At 45.5% G+C, this 21137-nt stretch overlaps 1 protein-coding gene across 2 annotated transcripts; it reads right to left on the bottom strand.

Annotated features, from left to right (window-relative positions):
* rrn3 (RRN3 homolog, RNA polymerase I transcription factor) lies at positions 1-14810 on the bottom strand. Of its 2 annotated transcripts, none has more exons than XM_035398812.1 (18): positions 14694-14810; positions 14305-14413; positions 14132-14188; positions 12898-12987; positions 12635-12764; positions 12469-12528; positions 10754-10817; positions 10391-10460; positions 8205-8303; positions 6887-6982; positions 6039-6174; positions 5749-5879; positions 5231-5361; positions 4680-4864; positions 3915-4023; positions 3279-3431; positions 2736-2823; positions 1-2408 (listed from the first exon to the last, which is right to left on the bottom strand). In XM_035398812.1, exons 2-18 carry the CDS (start codon positions 14398-14400, stop codon positions 2256-2258), a joined length of 1848 nt encoding a protein of 615 aa, XP_035254703.1. In that variant the 5' UTR covers positions 14401-14413; positions 14694-14810; the 3' UTR covers positions 1-2255. The 2 variants fall into 2 exon arrangements, with proteins under 2 accessions (XP_035254703.1, XP_035254702.1); XM_035398811.1 differs by having other exon boundaries at positions 14305-14417; positions 14694-14795.
* Between the last annotated feature and the right edge of the window lie 6327 nt (positions 14811-21137).

The raw sequence follows: 21137 nt of genomic DNA, 5'->3' as shown, positions 1-21137 counted from the left end.
TCCTTCTGTGTACAGAGCAAGATTTTATTGCAGCACGTTTGTACAAAAGTCTCTTAAATACATCAGTTCTACCCATTAAAGCTAGGGTGATCATTTGTGATTTCGCCTTTGGTTTTTAAAACGATATCGCATAATAAACATTTCATTTCAGGAGAGTTGCAAAGGTAGTGTGATGTACAATTTGTTAGCAATGGCAGTTAGCGATGCACACAAATGTCAAAAAACAGTCGATTGGAACCAAAGGTCAGTTTTCTTGAAAGCAAATTACAATTTGAAAGTACAAAATGATCAGTTGTCAAAAATAAATGTTTCATAAACATTACTTCTGTTGAAATGGGATTTAGTTTTCAGGCTCGCAATTATTCCAAAATCCAGACACAGGTCATAAGCAGATATGCACGCAGAAATGCCTGTACAGAATCAACAACAGCAGCTACAGCCCCATTTAATGAAAACATCCATCACTGCAGAAATCAAAGTCCACAAAATGAAAGCAGAGAAAAGAAGGGTGAACACAACTTCAGATGAAAAGACACATAAAATCAACTACAGGAGCACCAGCACATAAAAGACAGTGTGTTAAAATCTTCTCCCATAATTCTGAATGTGTACCAATATTCAGGAGTTGAGCAAGAGCATTATGAATTTTACTGACAGAACAGTCCTTAAGCTTGTTTCTTAATGCCCATCCAAACACACAGCCTCCCACACTGTTAGTTAAAAAGCCTTTAAGTTTGGTCGGGCGATAGAGCAGCTGAATTAAAACTCAAACAGAGCACAAATCTAACTGCAATGAATGCGCTTGTCAGAGCAAATGCAGGACACGCTGTGTCCACTGGGGGGCACTGTTGGTGCAATGTCTTAAGTCCAGACATTTTCCCCCAACACTTCACCCTACTCACTAAAAAAAATCAACAGAATGATTTCATACATCTGTGCACCTCATATAAGGAAAGGGTTTCCCTTCACAGTCCAACTAGACTGAAAACTGAACTCTAGGCAATAAAAACGTCCTTATGCTGTTTTGCTCGATTTTCAAGACATATTGAGAGAGAAAACAGAGACCGCCTCGAGACATATTGGCGTTTATGATTTCCATGGTTACAGGAACAGCAGAAGAAAGTGTAATGTGGATCTCGCATCTATCCGTTTGTAGCTGCGACCTCCCACCCATCACACGCAAACACGAACGCACACACACACACACACACACATTGTGGATCATTCCAACTCCAAGACTCACTTAATCTTTCTGTTACCAACCCTTCAGATGTGGAATTAAAATGGAAGCACACCGTCCATTACCTAGGCATGTGTGCTGTAACTCATGTTACGCACATAACAGCTGCAGCATTTAATTCCACTGGAGTGAATGCTACTGGAAAGTGTACAACAGACGATAAATTATTTCGCCCCATACATATACCCGCCCACTACCCGCCAGGGGGCTGTGATACCCAGCTTGAGTTTTGGGAAGATCGGTCTATTCTACGGTGCAGTTCATGAGGGGCCATCCCTTAAATGGTCAAAACGCAGACAGGGACTGACGAGACCATCGGTGGTCGCTGCAGGTCCTGACCATGGCGGTAACGGGCATGGCCAAGGACACCCCCCACTGGGGCATGGCTACAGACACACCCCCTGGAGCATGACCACAGACACACCCCCTGGGGCATGGCCACGGACAGACTCTGCAGGGCGTGGCTACAGACACACCCCCTGGAGCATGACCACAGACACACCACCTGGGGCATGGCCACAGACAGACTCCGTGGGGCATGGCTACAGACACACCCCCTGGAGCACGACCACAGACACACCCCCTGGGGCATGGCCACAGACAGACTCCGTGGGGCATGGCTACAGACACACCCCCTGGAGCATGACCACAGACAGACTCCGTGGGGCGTGGCTACAGACAGACTCCGCAGGGCGTGGCTACAGACACACCCCCTGGAGCATGACCACAGACACACCCCATGGGGCATGGCCACAGACAGACTCCGTGGGGCATGGCTACAGACACACCCCCTGGAGCATGACCACAGACAGACTCCGTGGGGCGTGGCTACAGACAGACTCCGCAGGGCGTGGCTACAGACACACCCCCTGGAGCATGACCACAGACAGACTCCGCAGGGCGTGGCTACAGACACACCCCCTGGGCGTGCCCCACTCGCCTGCAGATTCCTGAGCGGCGGCCATCTTGCCACGCTGCAGCAGCTGGGTCAAGGGGGCAGGGGTGGAGGGCGGAGCTAGAAGGGGCGGTGGAGGAAGGCGATTGGAGGAGAGCCCACGCTGCGGGGGCTGTGCAGGTGCGACTCGTAGGATCCGGGCGTCATGCCAACCACTCCGTCCGTCTGGACTGCCTCGCCCTGCAGGAAATCGTCCTCCTCTTCTGCTGAGCACTGCAACAGAGCACCCAGCACCAATCAGCATCCAGAACTAGTCACTGCCCACCAATCAGCACACAGGACATTTTTTTTAATTCTGATATATTGCATTGTCTTATTGTGTTATGTTTGTTATATGTTTGGCAATATGAATGGAATGTTAGTCAAGCTGATAAAAGTAAACTGAAAAATGAACTTTTTAAAACCATGAGAAAGCAGAAGTCTGTGTAGACCTCTCTGTACGCATCTCGGTTTACCTGCACTGGAGGTTTATTACATCACAGTGAATGGAAATGAAGGGCCACCACAGAGCCAACCAATCACGTTCCCAGGGGCAATCACCTGTCTGACTGGCTTCCTGGGAGCATCCACCTCACAGTCGCCTGGCTCCTCCCACACCTGGTACAGCGGCTCAATGAACTTCCGTGACCTGGGAACAGCCAAAGTGAAGACCATTTAATCTCTGCAACAAATACTGCACAACACTGTCAGACACTAATACTATCCAATACAAACACTATCCAAGCTCAATACAAAATCAGATGAGATAGATATTATCGGATATTATCAGATGAGAATTATTTTATCGCCATATTTATTTCTGAGAGAAATCCACAATACTTCCGATACAGTCTGCTAGTGCAGAAACACATTGCAGATTTCATCAGGGGTAAACATCAGAGTCAACGGCTTGCTAATTTAACACCCTAACAATGCCAGACTACACAGTGAAACTACAGTATTTGCATAAAAGATGGACACATCTTGCATGCTTAAATATTTAAAAAAAAACGAAAAAAAAAACTTTCTTCCTTTGTTAATATCAGAAGGGAAGTGGTTTTAAAAGGAGGGAGCCCCAGACCCAGGGCCAGCCGTGCTCAGTACCTCTTCAGCAGGTAGGGGTCGAAGGGGAAGAAGCTGTCCAGCGCGTTGGTGTTGGTGAGCGTGGCGCTGCCGCCCTGGCTGTTCCTCACCGTCGGCAGCATGAGCCGGCTGTTGCGCTCGATGATGGTGTAGCAGAACACCAGCTGGTACTTCCTACAGGCGGGACGGAGGCACGGACAGGCAGCTCACTGACCAATCAAGTCACGGCTATCGTTTATCACAGCTGGCTCCGGCACTTGTTCTAGCTGTTACTGGCTGTAAATGCTCAGTCCCTTCCCGAATGCTGCTCTTATTAACCTACTGAGTGCAGCGATATTTTATGGCGCTGGAGAAGAGGGTGTGCTGTAAAGCACCAAATCACAGAAACAGGTGGCTGAGCCTCACCTGATTACCTGACTACAGAGCGTTAGCTGATTACTCGGTGATGGAGCCTTACCTGATTACCTGACTACAGAGCGTTAGCTGATTACTCGGTGATGGAGCCTTACCTGATTACCTGACTACAGAGCGTTAGCTGATTACTCGGTGATGGAGCCTTACCTGATTACCTGACTACAGAGCGTTAGCTGATTACTCGGTGATGGAGCCTTACCTGATTACAGAGTGTTAGCTGATTACTCGGTGATGGAGCCTTACCTGGTGATGGCTGCAAACATGTTGGTAACGGCAGGCAGGCAGACCTTCAGCGGGTTGAGTCGGCACATCACGATCCGCTCCAGGTTCAGGCCCTGCAGGTAGGCCAAGCCTGGGAGCACAGACACACAGCACTGATTACTGTGAGAACATACAAGCACACATGCACATACACATACACATACACACACATGCACAGGCACGCACACACACACACACACAGCACTGATTACTGTGAGAACATACAAGCACACATGCACATGCACATACACATATACACACACACACACACACACACACACACACACACAGCACTGATTACTGTGAGAACATACAAGCACACATGCACATACACATACACACACATGCACAGGCGCACACACACACACACACACAGCACTGATTACTGTGAGAACATACAAGCACACATGCACATACACACACACACACACACACACACAGCACTGATTACTGTGAGCACATACATATACACGCACACATGCACAGGCACGCACAGACACAGACATAGACACACACACACACACACACACACACACACACACACATAGGCTCTATACACACAGCTTAAAGGCAAACCACATACACAACATGCACAGCATGGAGACACACACTAGAGCACATTAACACACACTGAAACACACACAGCACTGAACAGAGACCTGTGGTGTGCCCAGGCCCAGGCCTGACGTAGCACAGGGTGCTCCGTTCTCACGTTCGGGTTCTGTTGTGTTTTTTGGGGCGTCTCACCTTGGCGCATGCTGCCCTCCAAGATGGCGCGGTGGCGGAAGATGAGGGTGTAGAAGACGGTCTGGCAGGCGGTGTAGAATGGCCCGTGCAGGGCCACGTCGCAGAAGGCCTTGGAGCCCGAGTCCTGGCCGTCGATGTAGCGATGCAGCCAGGGCACCAGCAGGTCCAGACACGCCCTCACCGTGCTGCGGGGACGGAGACGCGCGATTGGTCAGCGCAAATCACCGTGCAGCGCGAATACGGCAGGATAACAGGGAGCAGCACTCCAGTACATCACAGGCAGGAGGGCGGGGAGACGGTGATGTCATGTGTTCAATAGTGGGTAGGAGATTAGAGGTGTGGGGGGGGGGGGGGGAGGTAGCAGGTAGGGTATAGGGAGGGTAGAGAGTAGGGGATAGTGGATAGGGAGGATAAGGAAGGGTGCTATGGAGGGTAGAGAGTAGTGGGTAGGGAGAATGGGGAAGGGTGCTATGGAGGGTAGAGAGTAGGGGCTAGTGGGTAGGGTGTAGGGAGGAAAGAGAAGGTAGGGTGTAGGGAGGATAAGCACTTACGCAACGGGCAGGAATTTGGCTCTTGCCAGGAAGCTGCCGATGTAGGCGGCGGCTGCCTGGCGTAGGACAGCGGGCTGGGCGGGGCTCTGCGTGATCTTCCAAAGGTGCTCCAGAAAGGCCTCAGCAAGGCCCTGAGAGAGAGTGAACACCTCACCTGAACACCTTCAGCTGAACCACACAAATCTCATCTGAACACCGTCACCTTTACCTGAACCACACAAACCTCACGTGAACACAGCCACCTTTACCTGAACCACGCAAACATCACCTGAACACTGTCACCTTTACCTGAACCACACAAACATCACCTGAACACTGTCACCTGTACCTGAAATGAGCAAACATCACCTAAGTACTCCCACCTCACCTAACACTGTCACTTTCACTTGAACACTGTCTGCATCATATCAGCTGTACATTTAGTTATACAAACAGTGATAAAACAACAACTCACACACACACAAGCACACGCACACCGCGCTGAGCGTGTACTGATACGTTAAAGGGCTCTTCCTCACCAGGCGGAAGCTGCAGAGGTAGAAGAGGGCGTACTGCACGTGGCTGGAAGCGTGAGTGGGCAGAACCAGCTTATCGAACACGGAGACCAGGTCCCTGTACAGCTCCTTGGTACGGTCCAACTCCAAGGAACCTGAGAGTCACACACAAACACAACCACGTTACAGAGCAGTCAGCATCCAGGCAACGCAAACAAACGCAACCGTGGTACAGACACTGTGCGACAAACAAGCACAACGTTGCGGCGCGGTGAAGACTCACACCCCACACGGTCTACGGGACGGCCCCTCACCGTTCACGTAGCAGACGTCCTTTATGTAGGACAGCAGCACGGCCATGAGCGTGTCCAGCCGGTCTGCTACCGGGTGAGCCATCACAGCGCCCCCTGCTGCCTCGGAGGACTTCGCCTCTGGACCATCATCCTCATCCTTAAAATCGATAAGAGAACATTCTTAAATACAAGCCTCATTCCATCACTGGAACTTTCAATCACAATCAGAACAACAACAACAACATCAACATTAAACAAGAGCCGACAGGTACAATTTCAGATTCAGGGCGTAGTCTCTAGAACCATGTTCTTCACAAAGGCAGTAATAACGATAACATCCTGTCTTACTGATACAGGCGTGCAGCGTGGCTCTGTTCACTAACGAGGGAAACCCCAGGGAAAGTATTTACTTGGACGCGCCCCCCTTTCCCAAACACGGTCCCCCCAGGGTAACCAGACTACGGTGCGCGCTTAGCAACGACACTTTCCCCGGGGGCCACCTGGCCTGCAGGGGAGACGCCCCAGAACACCGCCGTACGCGCGGAATTTCAGAGAGGCTGAGCGGGTCGTGCGCCAACGCCCTGTAGCCCGTTAGCCCCTGCGTTAGCGGGACAAGGGGCAGCGCGAGGGATTTTACCGTTTCTGTTTTCTGGAGAACAGAACGCTTCAGTTCGACTGCAGAGCGCAGAGGGAGAGGTGGAGGGATGCAACAGTCACACGCCGTTTATCTTGACGGGACACAAACCGAACGTATCGCAGAAGGCAACAAAACGTGACAACAGGTTTTTCCGAACATAAGCCCCAGGCGCAGCCGAAGGAAAACTAAAGATGGGGCATCAAGGGAATACTTCCGAGGGCGGGCTGGTTACCATGTCAAAAAGACACTCGTCCTGGGCTCCGCCCCCTTCGGGCTGCTGGGCGGAGTTTTCTTCCGCTTCCTCGATGTCGCTGCGGGGGGCGCTGACCTGCAACGATAAGAGACAGCGGAATGCACCAGAGCTCCCACCATCACTCATACACTTAACGCCTCCTCACAGTACTGTCTCCTCAGTCTTCTCTTAAGCACCGGGGCTAATAAGGCCACATTAGATGAATGTAAGTTACAATAGCATTTCTTAATTGCAGGTTAATTGCTAATTACAAGATAATTCCTTCCATGTTAATCGCATTTTCATGTAAAACACGCACGACCCACCGTACTCTTGAAAACGAATTGCTAATGAGTACGGAGACCTAGTTACTGAAACTAAAACATCATGGAGGTCTGCAAACAAAAGACAAAAGGCAGAGATGTGTGCTCCCAGTTATCTCTTCTTTATAATTGAATTCTGCAGTAATTCTTCTCTCGGTCTGTCATGCGAGTGTGTTTCTGCGTCGAGTGAACGCTCCTCTTCCCTCGCAGGCTGCGGCGTTAGCGGGCTGGCTGCTCCCGGGGGCAGTGTTGGGTTGCGGGCGCAGCGTTGGGTTGCGGGCGCGAGCCTCGCACGTACTACGTGAGACACTGATTCGAGGTAGCCGCTCTCTCTCTCTCTCTCTCTCTCTCTCTCTCATCCTGCAGGCACACTGTGGTGTTTCCTTCCTTTTCCTGTTTCGCTTGTTCTATTTTCAGTCATACCTCCACCACCGTGGTTCATTTAAAGCGTTCAACGTTCACTGCTGGTCAACAGTGTGGTCTGTGGTTGTTTTACTTTTTTTTTTTCTTGTACCTTCTTATCGTCAGTCGGTCGGGGTAGATCAGCAGCAGGCCGAGAGACTCACCTCCCCCTTCTCTCCCCTTCAGTTTTCATTCTCTCGCTCTCTCTGTCCTGTCCTCATCGTGAGTGAGGTCAGAAGAACTTAACTGTTAACCTTTGAACCCTTAGCCCAGACCGGCTGGGGTCAGAGAGAGAGAGACAGGCGACGCGAGGCGGGCCAGTGAAGCAACCAGAAGCGACGGGGAACGCGGTGCGATAACCAATCGGATTAAAGATCTGACAAGCAAATCGTCCCCTGTTTTACATAGTATTTCCCCATTCCATAGCTCTGCCAAGGAAGACACATTAATTACTGCTGTAAAATTTCCACAGCGATTTTAACGATTTAACGAACGCGGTACGTCAAAAACAGAAGACACGCCTGCATGCAAGTGACGGTGGAAGGAGAGGGCGGTGCCAGGCTCCGCCCTCACCAGCGGGCGGGGTTACTCACGTCCAGCTTGAGCATTCTGCCCACCACCAGCTCCAGCACCTCTCTGCGCAGCAGCGGGAAGTACACGGTCACACGCAGGAGGTTATGCACGTAGCACTCCTGCAGAACACACACACATATATATATACATACACACTACTGCACGTAGCACTCCTGCAGAACACACACACATATATATATACATACATATCCACACACACACATACATCAATACATACATACTACTGCACGTAGCACTCCTGAACAACACACACAAATACATACTGCTGCACGTAGCACTCCTGCAGAACACACACATACATATATACATACATACTACTGCACGTAGCACTCCTGCAGACCACACACACATACATATAAACATACATACTACTGCACGTAGCACTCCTGCAGAACACACACACATACATATATACATACATACTACTGCACACTCCTGCAGAACACACACACATACATATATACATACACACTACTGCACGTAGCACTCCTGCAGAACACACACACATACATATATACATACACACTACTGCACGTAGCACTCCTGCAGAACACACACACATACATATATACATACACACTACTGCACGTAGCACTCCTGCAGAACACACACACATACATATATACATACATACATATATACTTCTGAACAAAAGCCTCTGACAGAAGCCTCTGACAGAACATGGAACACTAGAACATGCAGACTCCTTTACAGAGCACTCCTACAGACCATGGAACATTAGAACATATTGTGCATACATACAGACGGGTGATAAATTAAAGGAAAAACCAAGATAGTGTCTTAGTAAGGTTTTGGGCCTCCACAAGCCTCCAGAACAGCTTCAGTGCGCCTTGGCATAGATTCTACCCATCTCAGGAACTCTACTGGAGGGACGGAACACTATTCTTCCAAAAGATATTCCCTCATTTGGTGTTCTGATGATTGTGGTGGTGGAGTGCCCTGTGAATGGGGGCATTGCCAACCTGGAAGAGACTACTCCCATCAGGATAGAAATGTTTCATCATAAAGGTGATCACTTTGCATTGATCTGCTGTAAGGGGACAAGCAGGCCCAAAACATGTCAGGAAAATGCTACCCACAGCTTAACTGAGCCACCACACCACACCACACTGTAGGGGTGAAGCACTCAGGCCTGTATCGTCCTCTTGGTGTACGCCACACATGTACTCACCCACTTGTCGAGAATATGGTGAAGGATGACTCATCTGATCATAGCACTTTTTTTCACATCTCTGAAGACCAGTGGCTGTGGTTTTGGCACCACTGACCTCTCAAAGGTGCATTCGTCATTGCAATGAGGGGTTTATGCACTGCAACCCTGCTATAATGTCCCTCCATTTGTAGTTGTCGAAGGATTGTTCTTGTTGACACAGTCTGATCACATCCTGCATTGGCACTTTCAGTCACTTGAGGAAGAGTTGCTCTTTTCTGTTTCTCCTTACATATCGCACTAATGCACGAGCATCAGGGTCATTGAATGTGCGCTTTCGACCCCATTTACCGAGGTCTTTCCAACAGATCAAAATGCAGGCATCACTTTAGTCACGGCTGCTATTGAAACACTAGTCAGTTGAGCAGTCCTTGTGACTGAAGCTCCTTCCATCTGTGCTCCAATAATTAACCCTCTTTCCAAGTAACTTTTCCTTTTGCCATCTTGATCCAAAATCAAGGTTAACTGGACCCGCTCAGCATCTTTATACATGCCACAGAGCATGATAGGATAGTTTATTGCTTAATTGTATGATTACATTACATTTATTTAGCAGATGCTTTTATCCAAAGCGACGTACAAAATAATGCAGTACACCTGTACAGAATCACCTGCATTCGTTATGTTTCTCCACTCATTCATTCCCTTTAATTTGTCACCCGTCTGTACATGTATACATACATACTCCTACAGAACACGACACATTAGCACAGCACACACAAACATACTATTCTTCTGTATATAGCACTCCCAACAGAACACAAAATGTGCTGGCACAACAACACAACACACAGCATGCATGTCAGAAAGCACTCTCACACTCTCATACTCACTCTCACACGCTCATACACTCATACGCTCACACTCTCACACATCCACCAGGTTAAAAAAAAAAAACTATGTCCAAACACACAAATCAGTGACAGGCAGTTGAGGGGACAGCTAAACTCTCACCAGGGTCCTGGAGGACTTCTGTACAAATGGGAAGTTTTCACTCAGAATGGGCATCAGAAACCGGCTGGTGCTGAAAGAACATTACCAGTGTTAGAGGTGGACACGCAGGCGCACACACACACACACACACTCGCAGTACTGGAGATGAAACACCAGAAAACAGCACTTAACGCAGAAAGGTGTGGTCTAGCTCAGATTTAAAACTAAAAGGAAGAACAGTGTGATCCATGTTCTTGAATCAACACTGGTTCTTAATTCAGCATTCTGCCCATCATCCAAGTAGAAAATGATTTAAAATATTCTTGACTAAAATCAAACTCAGAGAAAAAGAACCCTTGTTTCTTTGGGAAGCTTGTTACTCACAATGGCACGTATCTCCCAATGACCTGCAGGGCCTGGTGGCAGAGCTCAAAGTTCCTGGGCAGGTCTGCATGAACAGGAAAGGGAAAAGGGGGAAAAAGGATAGGGGGGGGGAAAAGACGTTGATCTTCCCGTCTTTAATTGCAGTAAACAATTAAATGCAGACTCATTTTAAATGTGGATATAACCACGAGCGCTCATGATCGTATCAGTAGATCAATGTTGTATGAAGTAGGTCATGAACCTGTGCTGCTTTACACAAGGCCACCACAGAGCGTGGCATATGCCCCCGACTGTATGTTGTGAATCACATAATGTACCACGTTGGACTTGACCACACGAAGGCTGGTTTCTATCGGTGACGCCACCGCTCATTCAAGATGGAATGAGCGGTGGTGTCACCGATCGAAACCAGCTTTCGTGTCGTCAAGTCCAATTCACCACCAAAAAATCAGCCAAATCGACAAAGGTGTTTTCTGTTAGATGAGCGGAAACCAAATTGTTGACGGACAACGGACGGACGGACGGACGGACGACAGACGGGGCCTTGACATAATGCCCCTCCTGCCTCCTACGGAGGCCAGGGGCATAAAGAAACTAAATCAGACACTTCTCCACCTCCTGCTCATATTCATGCATATGATACAGCGTGCGCATGCATGCACAAGGGCACGCACACACACACATGCACGCGTGCACACGCGCGCGCACGCACACACACGCATATGCACACTACGGTCCTGCCTAAAAGTCTGTCTGCTGTCTTTTATCTGAACTAGCACAGGAGCATCAATCCATCAACATGAAATGCGTTTACACTTTCACCAATTGAGCAATGTTTACACGGCAAGCACTTCTAAATAAATACAGGGCAGCCTTGAGTGAGTTATATCAACGCTGCCTGCGCACATTTTGTAAATCATTTTTAAAGTGTCTCGTCCCTAAAAACTTATCCGCCCAGACAATATTTTGGGGGCAATTTACTGCACTAAAAATTGATTTCTGTCTCAAATGCAACGTTTCTAGGACAGCCGGTATATTTCACCATGTTCAATTCCACTTCAACACATTCCCGTACCTTGCTCTCCTCCCTCAATTGAGCCATTTTGCGACTAAATTTGTCACACGCAACAAGTGAACTTAACAGGTGCTCTGCAAGGGAGGACAGATGAAAAAAAAACCAAAACAGAACCAAACGGCCCACGCAACCCCCTAGAAGGTTCATGAATAATTCATAGAAACCTTACCCTATCTGACCCTGAGTGATAATAAAAACACATTAAAAACACCATCGCCCAACTCTGTGATGCCTTTAGTGAGGACTTCTTGTGAGAAAGCCTCACTAAAAAATGTAAGCTACAGGATCTGACAAAGTTCAATATTCTCAATTCTTAACACTCCCTTCCCTGAACATGCACTCGTGCATCCTACAAAAAATACTGCATCCTCCTTTTGTCAGCTGGGTACTGACTCATTCTTTCTTCGCATGTGGAGCGTTGCATTGTAGGATTCCCTTCTTGTGGGAAGCTTGCAATTTAATTTTTATACCTTTGGCAGGAGGGAAGGAAAACAAGCTAGCAAGGGAATAGAATTGCTCCCTCGCTTTTCATAAATCAGTTGTCATATGTCACCCAGGCATTTTGGGGACTCCTAGATCAAAGCAAGTGAAGGTAATGTCAGGAAAAAAGCATGAAATTCCGATCCGAATCCAGCCCTACTTTCGTCATCGTCGTCCGAGTCGGAGATGTTCACGTCCCCCTCTCGGATCAGCGTTCTCCCTGCGGAACAGACACGGACTCCGTAAATTTCACTCTTTGCAGCATGCAGGTACATACTCAGGAAACAGAAGACGCGGTTTAAAAACAAATAATAAAAAAAACTCACCGGGCGTAAAGTTGGAAACGACCATTTTAAGACAGGACCGCAGGTAGACTGTCTGAGCGGAAACCAGGTTGCTAAGGAACGCCAGGTATTCCTCCACCACTGCCGCGCTCCGGCCGAGCCACGGCAACCTCTGCGCTCAAAAGCAGCACAGTGGAAACAATTCATTAGCTACGAAACTAGAAACACGGGTTAAAAATCAGTATCCCTCCACCCTGAAAAACCATCTTAGAAGCGTTTGGGGAATGATCTTTTTTGTTCCTCACCAAAACGACGTATACCAGTTGCTCGTGGTCTTTGGTGAGCTGTGTCACGCAGTTACGAAACTCCTGGAGCCAGTTAATAATCTGACCATCCTGCAAATCAGCAGGAAAACGACAAGAGTTAATGTCAGGACTGAAAACTAACTGCACCCCAGGCTGCTCAATATACAGTTACGTTGTGGTACAAAATTTCTGCTTACTGTGAAGAATACCCTGACTTGTTTACATTCTGGATTTCTAACCATGAAGAGTCCCTGACCCGTGAGCACAGAAATGTTTTACCACAGAGGCGCAATTATATCGATAAATACCATCTTTGGGGGGGGGAGGGGGGGGGCTGTATGCTGTCACAACATTTACATCACCATGTATAAAACATACTTGTCAATCACCCACTAAACTGTTTATAATGCCATCATAGCGTGGAGTGTCTAAAGCCATATAGTGCTGCACCCCTTCGGAAAAAAAGAAAGAAAAACTCCATGCAACTTTGGGACTTTTTAGTTAATAAAACTCAAAAATATTGCCTTACAACTAGCTCAGTGTTTTAATACAATTTTCCATAGCCTACTTGAGTATACTTCATGTACTGAAAGTTGAAGCAAGTACACTTTCTTATTTTAAGAAAGTATGCTAAATTAGTGTGCATTGTAGGGTCCACCTCGCTATATTGATGAGCTTATAAACCTTTGTAGGGTCCACCCAACGAAAACTGGTTATTCAAGTAGTAGGCCTATTATGTGATATCATGAGATCCCAGCACAACTCCATAAAATTGAGGGGAGAATCAGTAGTTAGTACATAAGAAACCTGAAGTGAGTATCAGCCAGTTTTGGGTAAATGAAACTGAGTGCACAGGCAAAGATGACGTTCTGGAGAAATCACTGAAAAGGCATGATAATAGGTCAGCACCTTATACTAAAATACTGAACTTGAGGTGCTCACTGGACGTTTAAGTTACTTTTCAATTTTCTTAACTAAAAAGTGAGCCGCTTTACTCCCCAAGTTGTCAAAGACAGGCTAGTGGGTCCAAATGTACTCTTAACGTGTAGCCTGCGATTTCTTTCATTTTTATGAGTGCTTTATGGTAAACACTCGACGCTGTGGTGGCATTATTGTTTACCACCGCCTTTCGACGCTTGCGGGTCGGACACTCATCATGGTAAGAAATTTTGCGACAACGTTAAAAACCGAAACCAAATAACGAAAGCGCTGTAGACATTCAATGTAGAATCACCTTAATATCTGGGTCTGTTAGCTGGTGTTTTAATAGCTCGTAGTCACTGGTGTCACCCTAGAAAACACAAGAGTAGTTTTAGCCGGCCAGCTAAAGTAAAGTAAACTTTTACGAACACTTAGAAGACCAACGTGTAGTATAACAATCAGTGTTGTTACTGGCACTCATCTTACCCTTTCGAACTTGGCCAGTGTGTTGACGACATTGCCACCGAATCGCACTGTCTTCATCGGAGGGGTGTTGATGAAATCTCTGTCTTCCAATTCCATGTGGAATTGCAGTCTAGCTACAAGAATGACAAAATCAAGATTAGCTAGAAAATATACTGTTTACACATGCAGATGCAAGTATGACATAATATCTAACCGGTTGTTCATACAGCATTACGTTCGACCACTAATCTAAATACACTTGCCCAGGTTTTGCACCGGCTAATCTAGCTAGCTACCTTAAGTTAGCACAGTAATCTCCTTTGCGGATGGCAAACATTTTGCTAAAATGAATTACATCTGATGCACGTTGATATCATTACAATTACGCATAGCCATTTATAAATACGTACAAAACGAGGACTGTTAATCAGAATTCCCGGTAATCACACCGTGTGTTTTAAACATACAAGACATGTGTTTGCATGCGACCCCATTTAGAAGGAAATGATTTCCGTGCGACCTCTGACCTGGATGTTGTTATTCAGCTAGCCAGCTAGCCTGCTAGTCTGCTAGATAACAACAGCAGCCCTTGCTTCTGTGTGTGTTTAGCCATGTTAAACATCTACGGAACTACCATAAATATATAATTTTGTATAACGCCTGGCATATTAACCTCGTGTACAAATAACTTAACCTGAGTACAATATCAGACTTAAGCTAAGTGTGCTGCGTGTTATTTTTGGACGACAAACGAGTACTGTTTTACTTATACCTAAGGTTTGACTAAATGAACCGACTCCATGCCAAAAGAAAATGCAGCAATAAGCCGGATCTAATGACAAAAATCATATACATTTTTTATTACAACAAAATGAATAAAAGTCGCATTAAATCCAGTCATTTTATCCATCTTTTCATGGACTTGTTTACACATTCAGCTGGTTTGTGGACAAAGATGGGGTATAAATTGTATTTGTGCTTGGCCTGGCCTTACCACAAGATGGCAACACGTGCTAAATTGCGGTAGCATCAGGTGTAGGGAAACTCTCCAGAGGAAAGTTACTTCAGGAGAACCTGAAAAATCTAATATGCCCCACGTTTCTCGCTGTTGTAACTCAGCTTTATTCTGTGATTAAATCGATCACTTGATCAAGGCTGCTCAACATCTATTAAATGAAAGAAATACAAATAAATTTGAAGTCATTTATTTTCAAAAAAGTATTTCACTGAAAAACTCCAGATACACACTCAGTCGTCACTTTTTGGCCTCTATTAAATACAGCTGGCCATGAACACAAATGGCCTGCTCCTCCAAACAGCAAATCATGTGGCTGCAACTCAATATATAAGGATGCAGACTAGCTGAAGAGGTTTAGCTGTTGTTTGTCCAAACATTACAGTACGTAAGATGTGTGATCAAAGTGGCTGTGACTGTGGCATGAAGGTTGGTACCAGATGTGGTGGTTCCTGCTTCCCAGAAACAGCTGCCCTCCTCGGGTCCTCACCTTCTACAGTCTCCAGAGTTTACAGAGAATGGTGCGATGCACAAAAAACATCCAGTGAGGGGCAATTCTGACAGCAAAAACACCTTGTTAATGAAAGAGGTCAGAGGAGAACGGGAAGACTCATTAAAGCCAACAGAAATTCCACAAATACTGAAAAGTTGTTTGCAGCAGTGGTGTGCAGGAGGGCATCATCTTTCTATTCTTAGCTGACAAGACTGGAACCCAGTGTAGTTTCCTGTCTTGTCAGCTAAGAATAGAAAGATGAGGGTATAGTGAGCACGTGATTGCCAAAAGTGCAAGATTGAAGACTGGAAAAACAACGCCTGGTCTCACGAATCTCTTTTTCTGCTGTGCCATCCAGATGGTAGGGTCAGAATTTGGCATAAACATGAATTTGTGGATCTATTTTGCCTTATATCAATGGTGAAGTGGTTATGGTGGTGTAATGGTGCAAGGAATGTTTTCTTGACACACTTCAGGCCTCTTAATACAAACTGAGCATCATTTGAATGCCATATCATACTAAAGAAATGTTGCTGACCATGTGCATCCCTTTATGGCCACAGTCTACCCTCTTTCAAATGGATACTTCCAGCAGGATAATGCGCCACGTAACAAAGCATGCATCATCTCAAGCTGGTTCCACAAACATGGCAGTGACTTCAGTTTACCCCAATGGCCTGCACAGTCACCAGTCCTCAATCCAATAGAGGTTCGCAGTGTGAATGTGTGCTCAAAAAAGGAACTGTGTGGTATAGAGTCAGCATGGACCAAAATCCTTAAGGAATGTTTCCAGCGCCTTGTTGAATTCATAGTGCAAAAAATTCAGGCTGTTCTAGAGCTTAAAGGGGGTCCCAACCAGTACTGAATTAAAAAAGCCTAACAAAGTGAACACTGAGCACAGGTACTGGCCTGTGAATGATAAAGGTGAACTAATAATACATTTACTTAAACTACGCTGAAGACTGTACGTCCATAGCTTTTAATAATGCGTGTTATACAAGCTTGAAAAATGACTGTGCGTACGTTTGTTGTGTTAACGTAGAATTCATGCTTGTTGGCGTGGTACCCATATGTAATATGCCATGTGCACACGTGTGTAAAAGCGAGAAGAAAGCTGCCCGTCGCCTTCTTACACAAGTGGCACTGAACTGCACCACTAGGCAAACAGAGAGAGATAAAGATACCGCAAACGAATGATATTGCTACAGAAATCCAGTACGGCGTCCAAAGGTCGATGTGCATAGCTATATGGGAATATGCGGAAGGGTGGATTGTTTTTCAGAACGGTATGGCATAAAAGCAACACAGACTGCAACTGTCTGTCCTTGAGGGTAAAAAAATGTCCGATACACTGCAATATAAAACGAGACAATCATTTAATTTTTATTTTTCTCCTTGATATTTTACATGTACAAAAAAAGACATGTACAAAAAGAGCCATGTACAAAAATTATCTTGAATTAGTCTATTTACAGTATACTAAAACGCAACACAAATAAGAAAATAGACTCAAATCTGAATAAAATTATGTCCATTCTACAATAATGTAGACAATCACTTTTTCGGGTTCCAGAAGCATTAATCTCTTGTAAACTGCAGAGAAAGACTGCATTTCCACAGCAACAGCGCGCAGGCGGATGCCCGTGTTCCGCATGACCGCGCATCTTCACTTCAACTGTTGAGCACAAAAGAAGAGAAATATAATATGAATAATTATTCATAAACTTCCTCCTCAACAGAGGCAGTCAACTTAGACTACCACAACAAAAGTGAAATACCACTTGATGTTGAACTGGAATAGATCTACGTTTAGAATAATTCAGAATAACAATAGTCTAGTTCAGAATGCCAAGACATAGGCCGTACTCACAAATCAAAAAGGCGATTTGCGTATAAGCTAAACAATAATAATCATGTAAACTAGGCGGCGTAGCCGATAGACCATAAAAACTGTTCAGCTGGAAATTATATTCTCTAAACCAAATATCGATTTGATGTTCAATCTTTTGTTCATATTATGAACAAAATTTAGATTTGTTAACGTTAATTCACCTACACAAGAGACATAGGTGCAGCGAGTTTTGTAGAAATAGCGTGGAGAGGATCAAGGCCTCCACTGCCCTGCCACGAACAGTAAATTGGATAATGGTTAACAGAAAGGTAAATATTCTTTTTACTGGTGACTATTCTTTTTTCGTTTTACTGGTAATTAGCCCACACCTCTTCACAAAATGTTAGACTCTGGTCTTCTATCTGGTGCAAGATTAATGTAGACGATTGTCTACAATGAAGTTATTGCATGGAAAAGCCGTTTATATTAGGTCAGAAACAACAACGACAATGACGACACATGACAGTGATGATAATAATAACCTTTAGGGGTTCATATAGCCGAAGTTTCCGTAGTGGAGATGGGTGCCGGCTCGCCGTCCACAGCCGCTGATACTGTGTGCAGGTTGTCACGCCGACCCATGGGAAGCGTCTCTGGTCCTTGCGTCTGGCCACCCTGGGCTTGTATAGGCTGTCGGGGCATGGCATCAGGGTCCCCGCGGCGGCTGTGGACCCCACCATTCCTTCGGAAAGAGTTTCTTATTCTGTTGGACAGACGACTGGACAGGCGCCTCACGACACCTGCGATACCTCTGTCCCGTTTCAACAAACCCACGTCATCCTCAAGTTCCTCCGGCGGTACCTCGATGTTTCCAGTGTACCAGAAGACCCACCAGATCAGGCTCAGGAAGATTATGATAGCGCCGGCATATATGAGGAAGTCATAGAAGAACAGATCCCCGAACACTCCGGTCATAAGAACGATCAGGCCGAAAGTATCAAAGGCGACCGCGAGCCAAAAGGCACAGGAACAGCGACCTAGTCCCCGAAGTTTAGTTTCCATGTCGACAAAAAGAGAGTCCTGACAAAATAAAGTTTCACCTTTCTATTTTTCCCCCCAAAGAATCATTCGTGATCTGTTTCCAACCCCATCTACCTCAAAATCTTCCGCCTAATGCCCGTTTTGTCGTTACAGGTAGGCTACGTTCAGCCAGGTGTACATTCACCGCTATTTACCTGTGTGAGGACGAAAGGTATCGACGCAGGTGGGTGGGGGTGATGTCGTCACCATCGTCTGACCCAGCAAAATACAAAGGTGAACGGACTACAGGTAATAAAATCGCGTGCAAGAGTGTAAAGATAAAAGATTTAAGAAAGACTGAAACAATGTTGAGTTATAATAACATACTAGAGGTCTCGTAAACAAATTTGGTCCTCGGGTTGTCGTCTTCGGTTTATTTAATTCAGAGGTATTTTGCCCATGTTATTAATTCATACATTGGTTTAAAATATTAAAATGTAGTATTCTAAAAAAATTAGCTATAGACCTGCCTTATTGAAATATAAACTAGAAGCTAAATATTACACGGTAATTTAGATATTTCAAACTTCCTAAGAATCATAGGCGACACTACTATATAGGCTACATTTTAGTTTTTACATTTCATATTTTTCAGAGTACTTAAAAAAAAAATCAGACTGAAAATTCCTTACATTGGCATATGTTATTAATAACGACACAGTGGAGGCTACCCTACCCTTTTGTCTGGTCAGACAGTAAATGCTCCCTGTATCACAGGTCGTTGTTTCCAAGGTTTCTGTCACCTAAGCTCCTCTCCATTGTGTGTTCATCTTTGAAACAATGTGAAAAGAACTGAGGCAACACTGCCACCCGGCGGTGTGTGCAGAAAGACGTCAACAATCAAAGTTTTGTTCAAAGTTCCAAATGCCTTAAGGCTATACGTTTTTGTGAGTGATATACTTAAAAAAAAATTAAAGTCTGCCATATTAAAATGCACAATATCATTGATGTATATTACAGCTCCGTGTCAGCAACCATAGATTAGCTTTTTATGTAGCATTATAAAACTGCTTTAACAGACACACTTGTCCAGTTACATGCATCAGTTGGTACAGATGAATACACAATGGGCCCCAGTAAAGACTTCCCATCCTGGGCTACCCTGCTGAGGGGGGGACTTACCTGGCTTCTGCCCCACTTCTCACAGGGGTCTTCTGCTTACACTGATAATGGGCACTTAACCCCCAGGCCCAGCTCCTGCAGCTAACAGCCACAGTGTCACTGACACCTGCCTGGCAAAGCCATGCGGAACAACACATTTCAGGCTGGAGCACCTGTGCATCTGAAAATACTGAACGCCACTCACCTGAACCCTATTCACATCCAAAAAACCACAGCAGGGTTGCAGCATTTTCACACCTGGGACTGTGTTAAATTTCACATTATTGGATGGCGAAGCTAATGCCCTGATACACGGAGAGAGATTAGTGCTAATGTTATTCAAATGTTGCACACTATTCATAAATGTCAAATGTGCTTTCTAAATACTACATGTAGATCCTTTCACCAGAATATTAAAAAAACATTTTCGAATACCATACAGGCCAGAGGTATTAGTCCACCCGTGTGCATTTTATTTTTATTTTTTAAATCTTACATAAGATAATTCAGTTAATATATGCACACTGATTGAATGACAAACCAAAGTAAAACTTTTTTTTTTTTTTTTACAATTTCTATCTACAATAACATAAGATGTTATTGTGAAGTTTTTAAAGAACTACAGATGGCCTGATACTTTTGGCCTGTACTGTATGTAGAACAGTTGCAATATAGTACTCATTGTTTTGCAAGAATAAAAATTCACAATATGAAAATACAGTCAGTTCCATAACGTTTGGGACCTATTAATGTCTGGTACAACATAGCTAAAAGGCCAATTGCAATGGGTGCTAGCTAAAATGTAGACCGCCAACATTAGCCAGCTAAAGATAGATGTTACGAGCAGTTTGTCCATTAGTTAGCTACACTGGCTAGATGACGAGCCTCTTGCAATTTCAGACCGTTAGTATTAAATGCTACTGAAAGCATCATTCCCACACTATTTTTTCACAATATGCACCTGTGTAATTTTGATATTTCCAGTTAGTGGTTCTACTGCAGTTTCAGCAGAGAAGGAAGATCGGTATATGGAAGTGAAGTTTCCGACGAATAGTCACACGACTGCTGTACAGATGCATGAAGGGGTGCCACATGACTTAAATAACAAAGGAGAAGATCGTGGGTCTAGACCCACAGATCACCGGTCCGGTGCAGCTTGCATTACAGGCCCATCAGCTCCATGCAGACACACAGGTCTGCACAACAGCAAGAGTTGTGCAAATGTAAAACACGAAGGAGATCCATTTCCATTTTTGAAATATCAACAGTTGGGGGAAAAAAAAAATTAAAAAAAACATCAAAAACTTTAAAAGCGCCAATGAAATGACTGCATC

Source organism: Anguilla anguilla, chromosome 17 (genome assembly GCF_013347855.1).
Source record: "Anguilla anguilla isolate fAngAng1 chromosome 17, fAngAng1.pri, whole genome shotgun sequence".
NCBI classification, from domain to species: Eukaryota; Metazoa; Chordata; class Actinopteri; order Anguilliformes; family Anguillidae; genus Anguilla; species Anguilla anguilla.
This window is presented reverse-complemented; position numbering and strand designations above follow the sequence as displayed.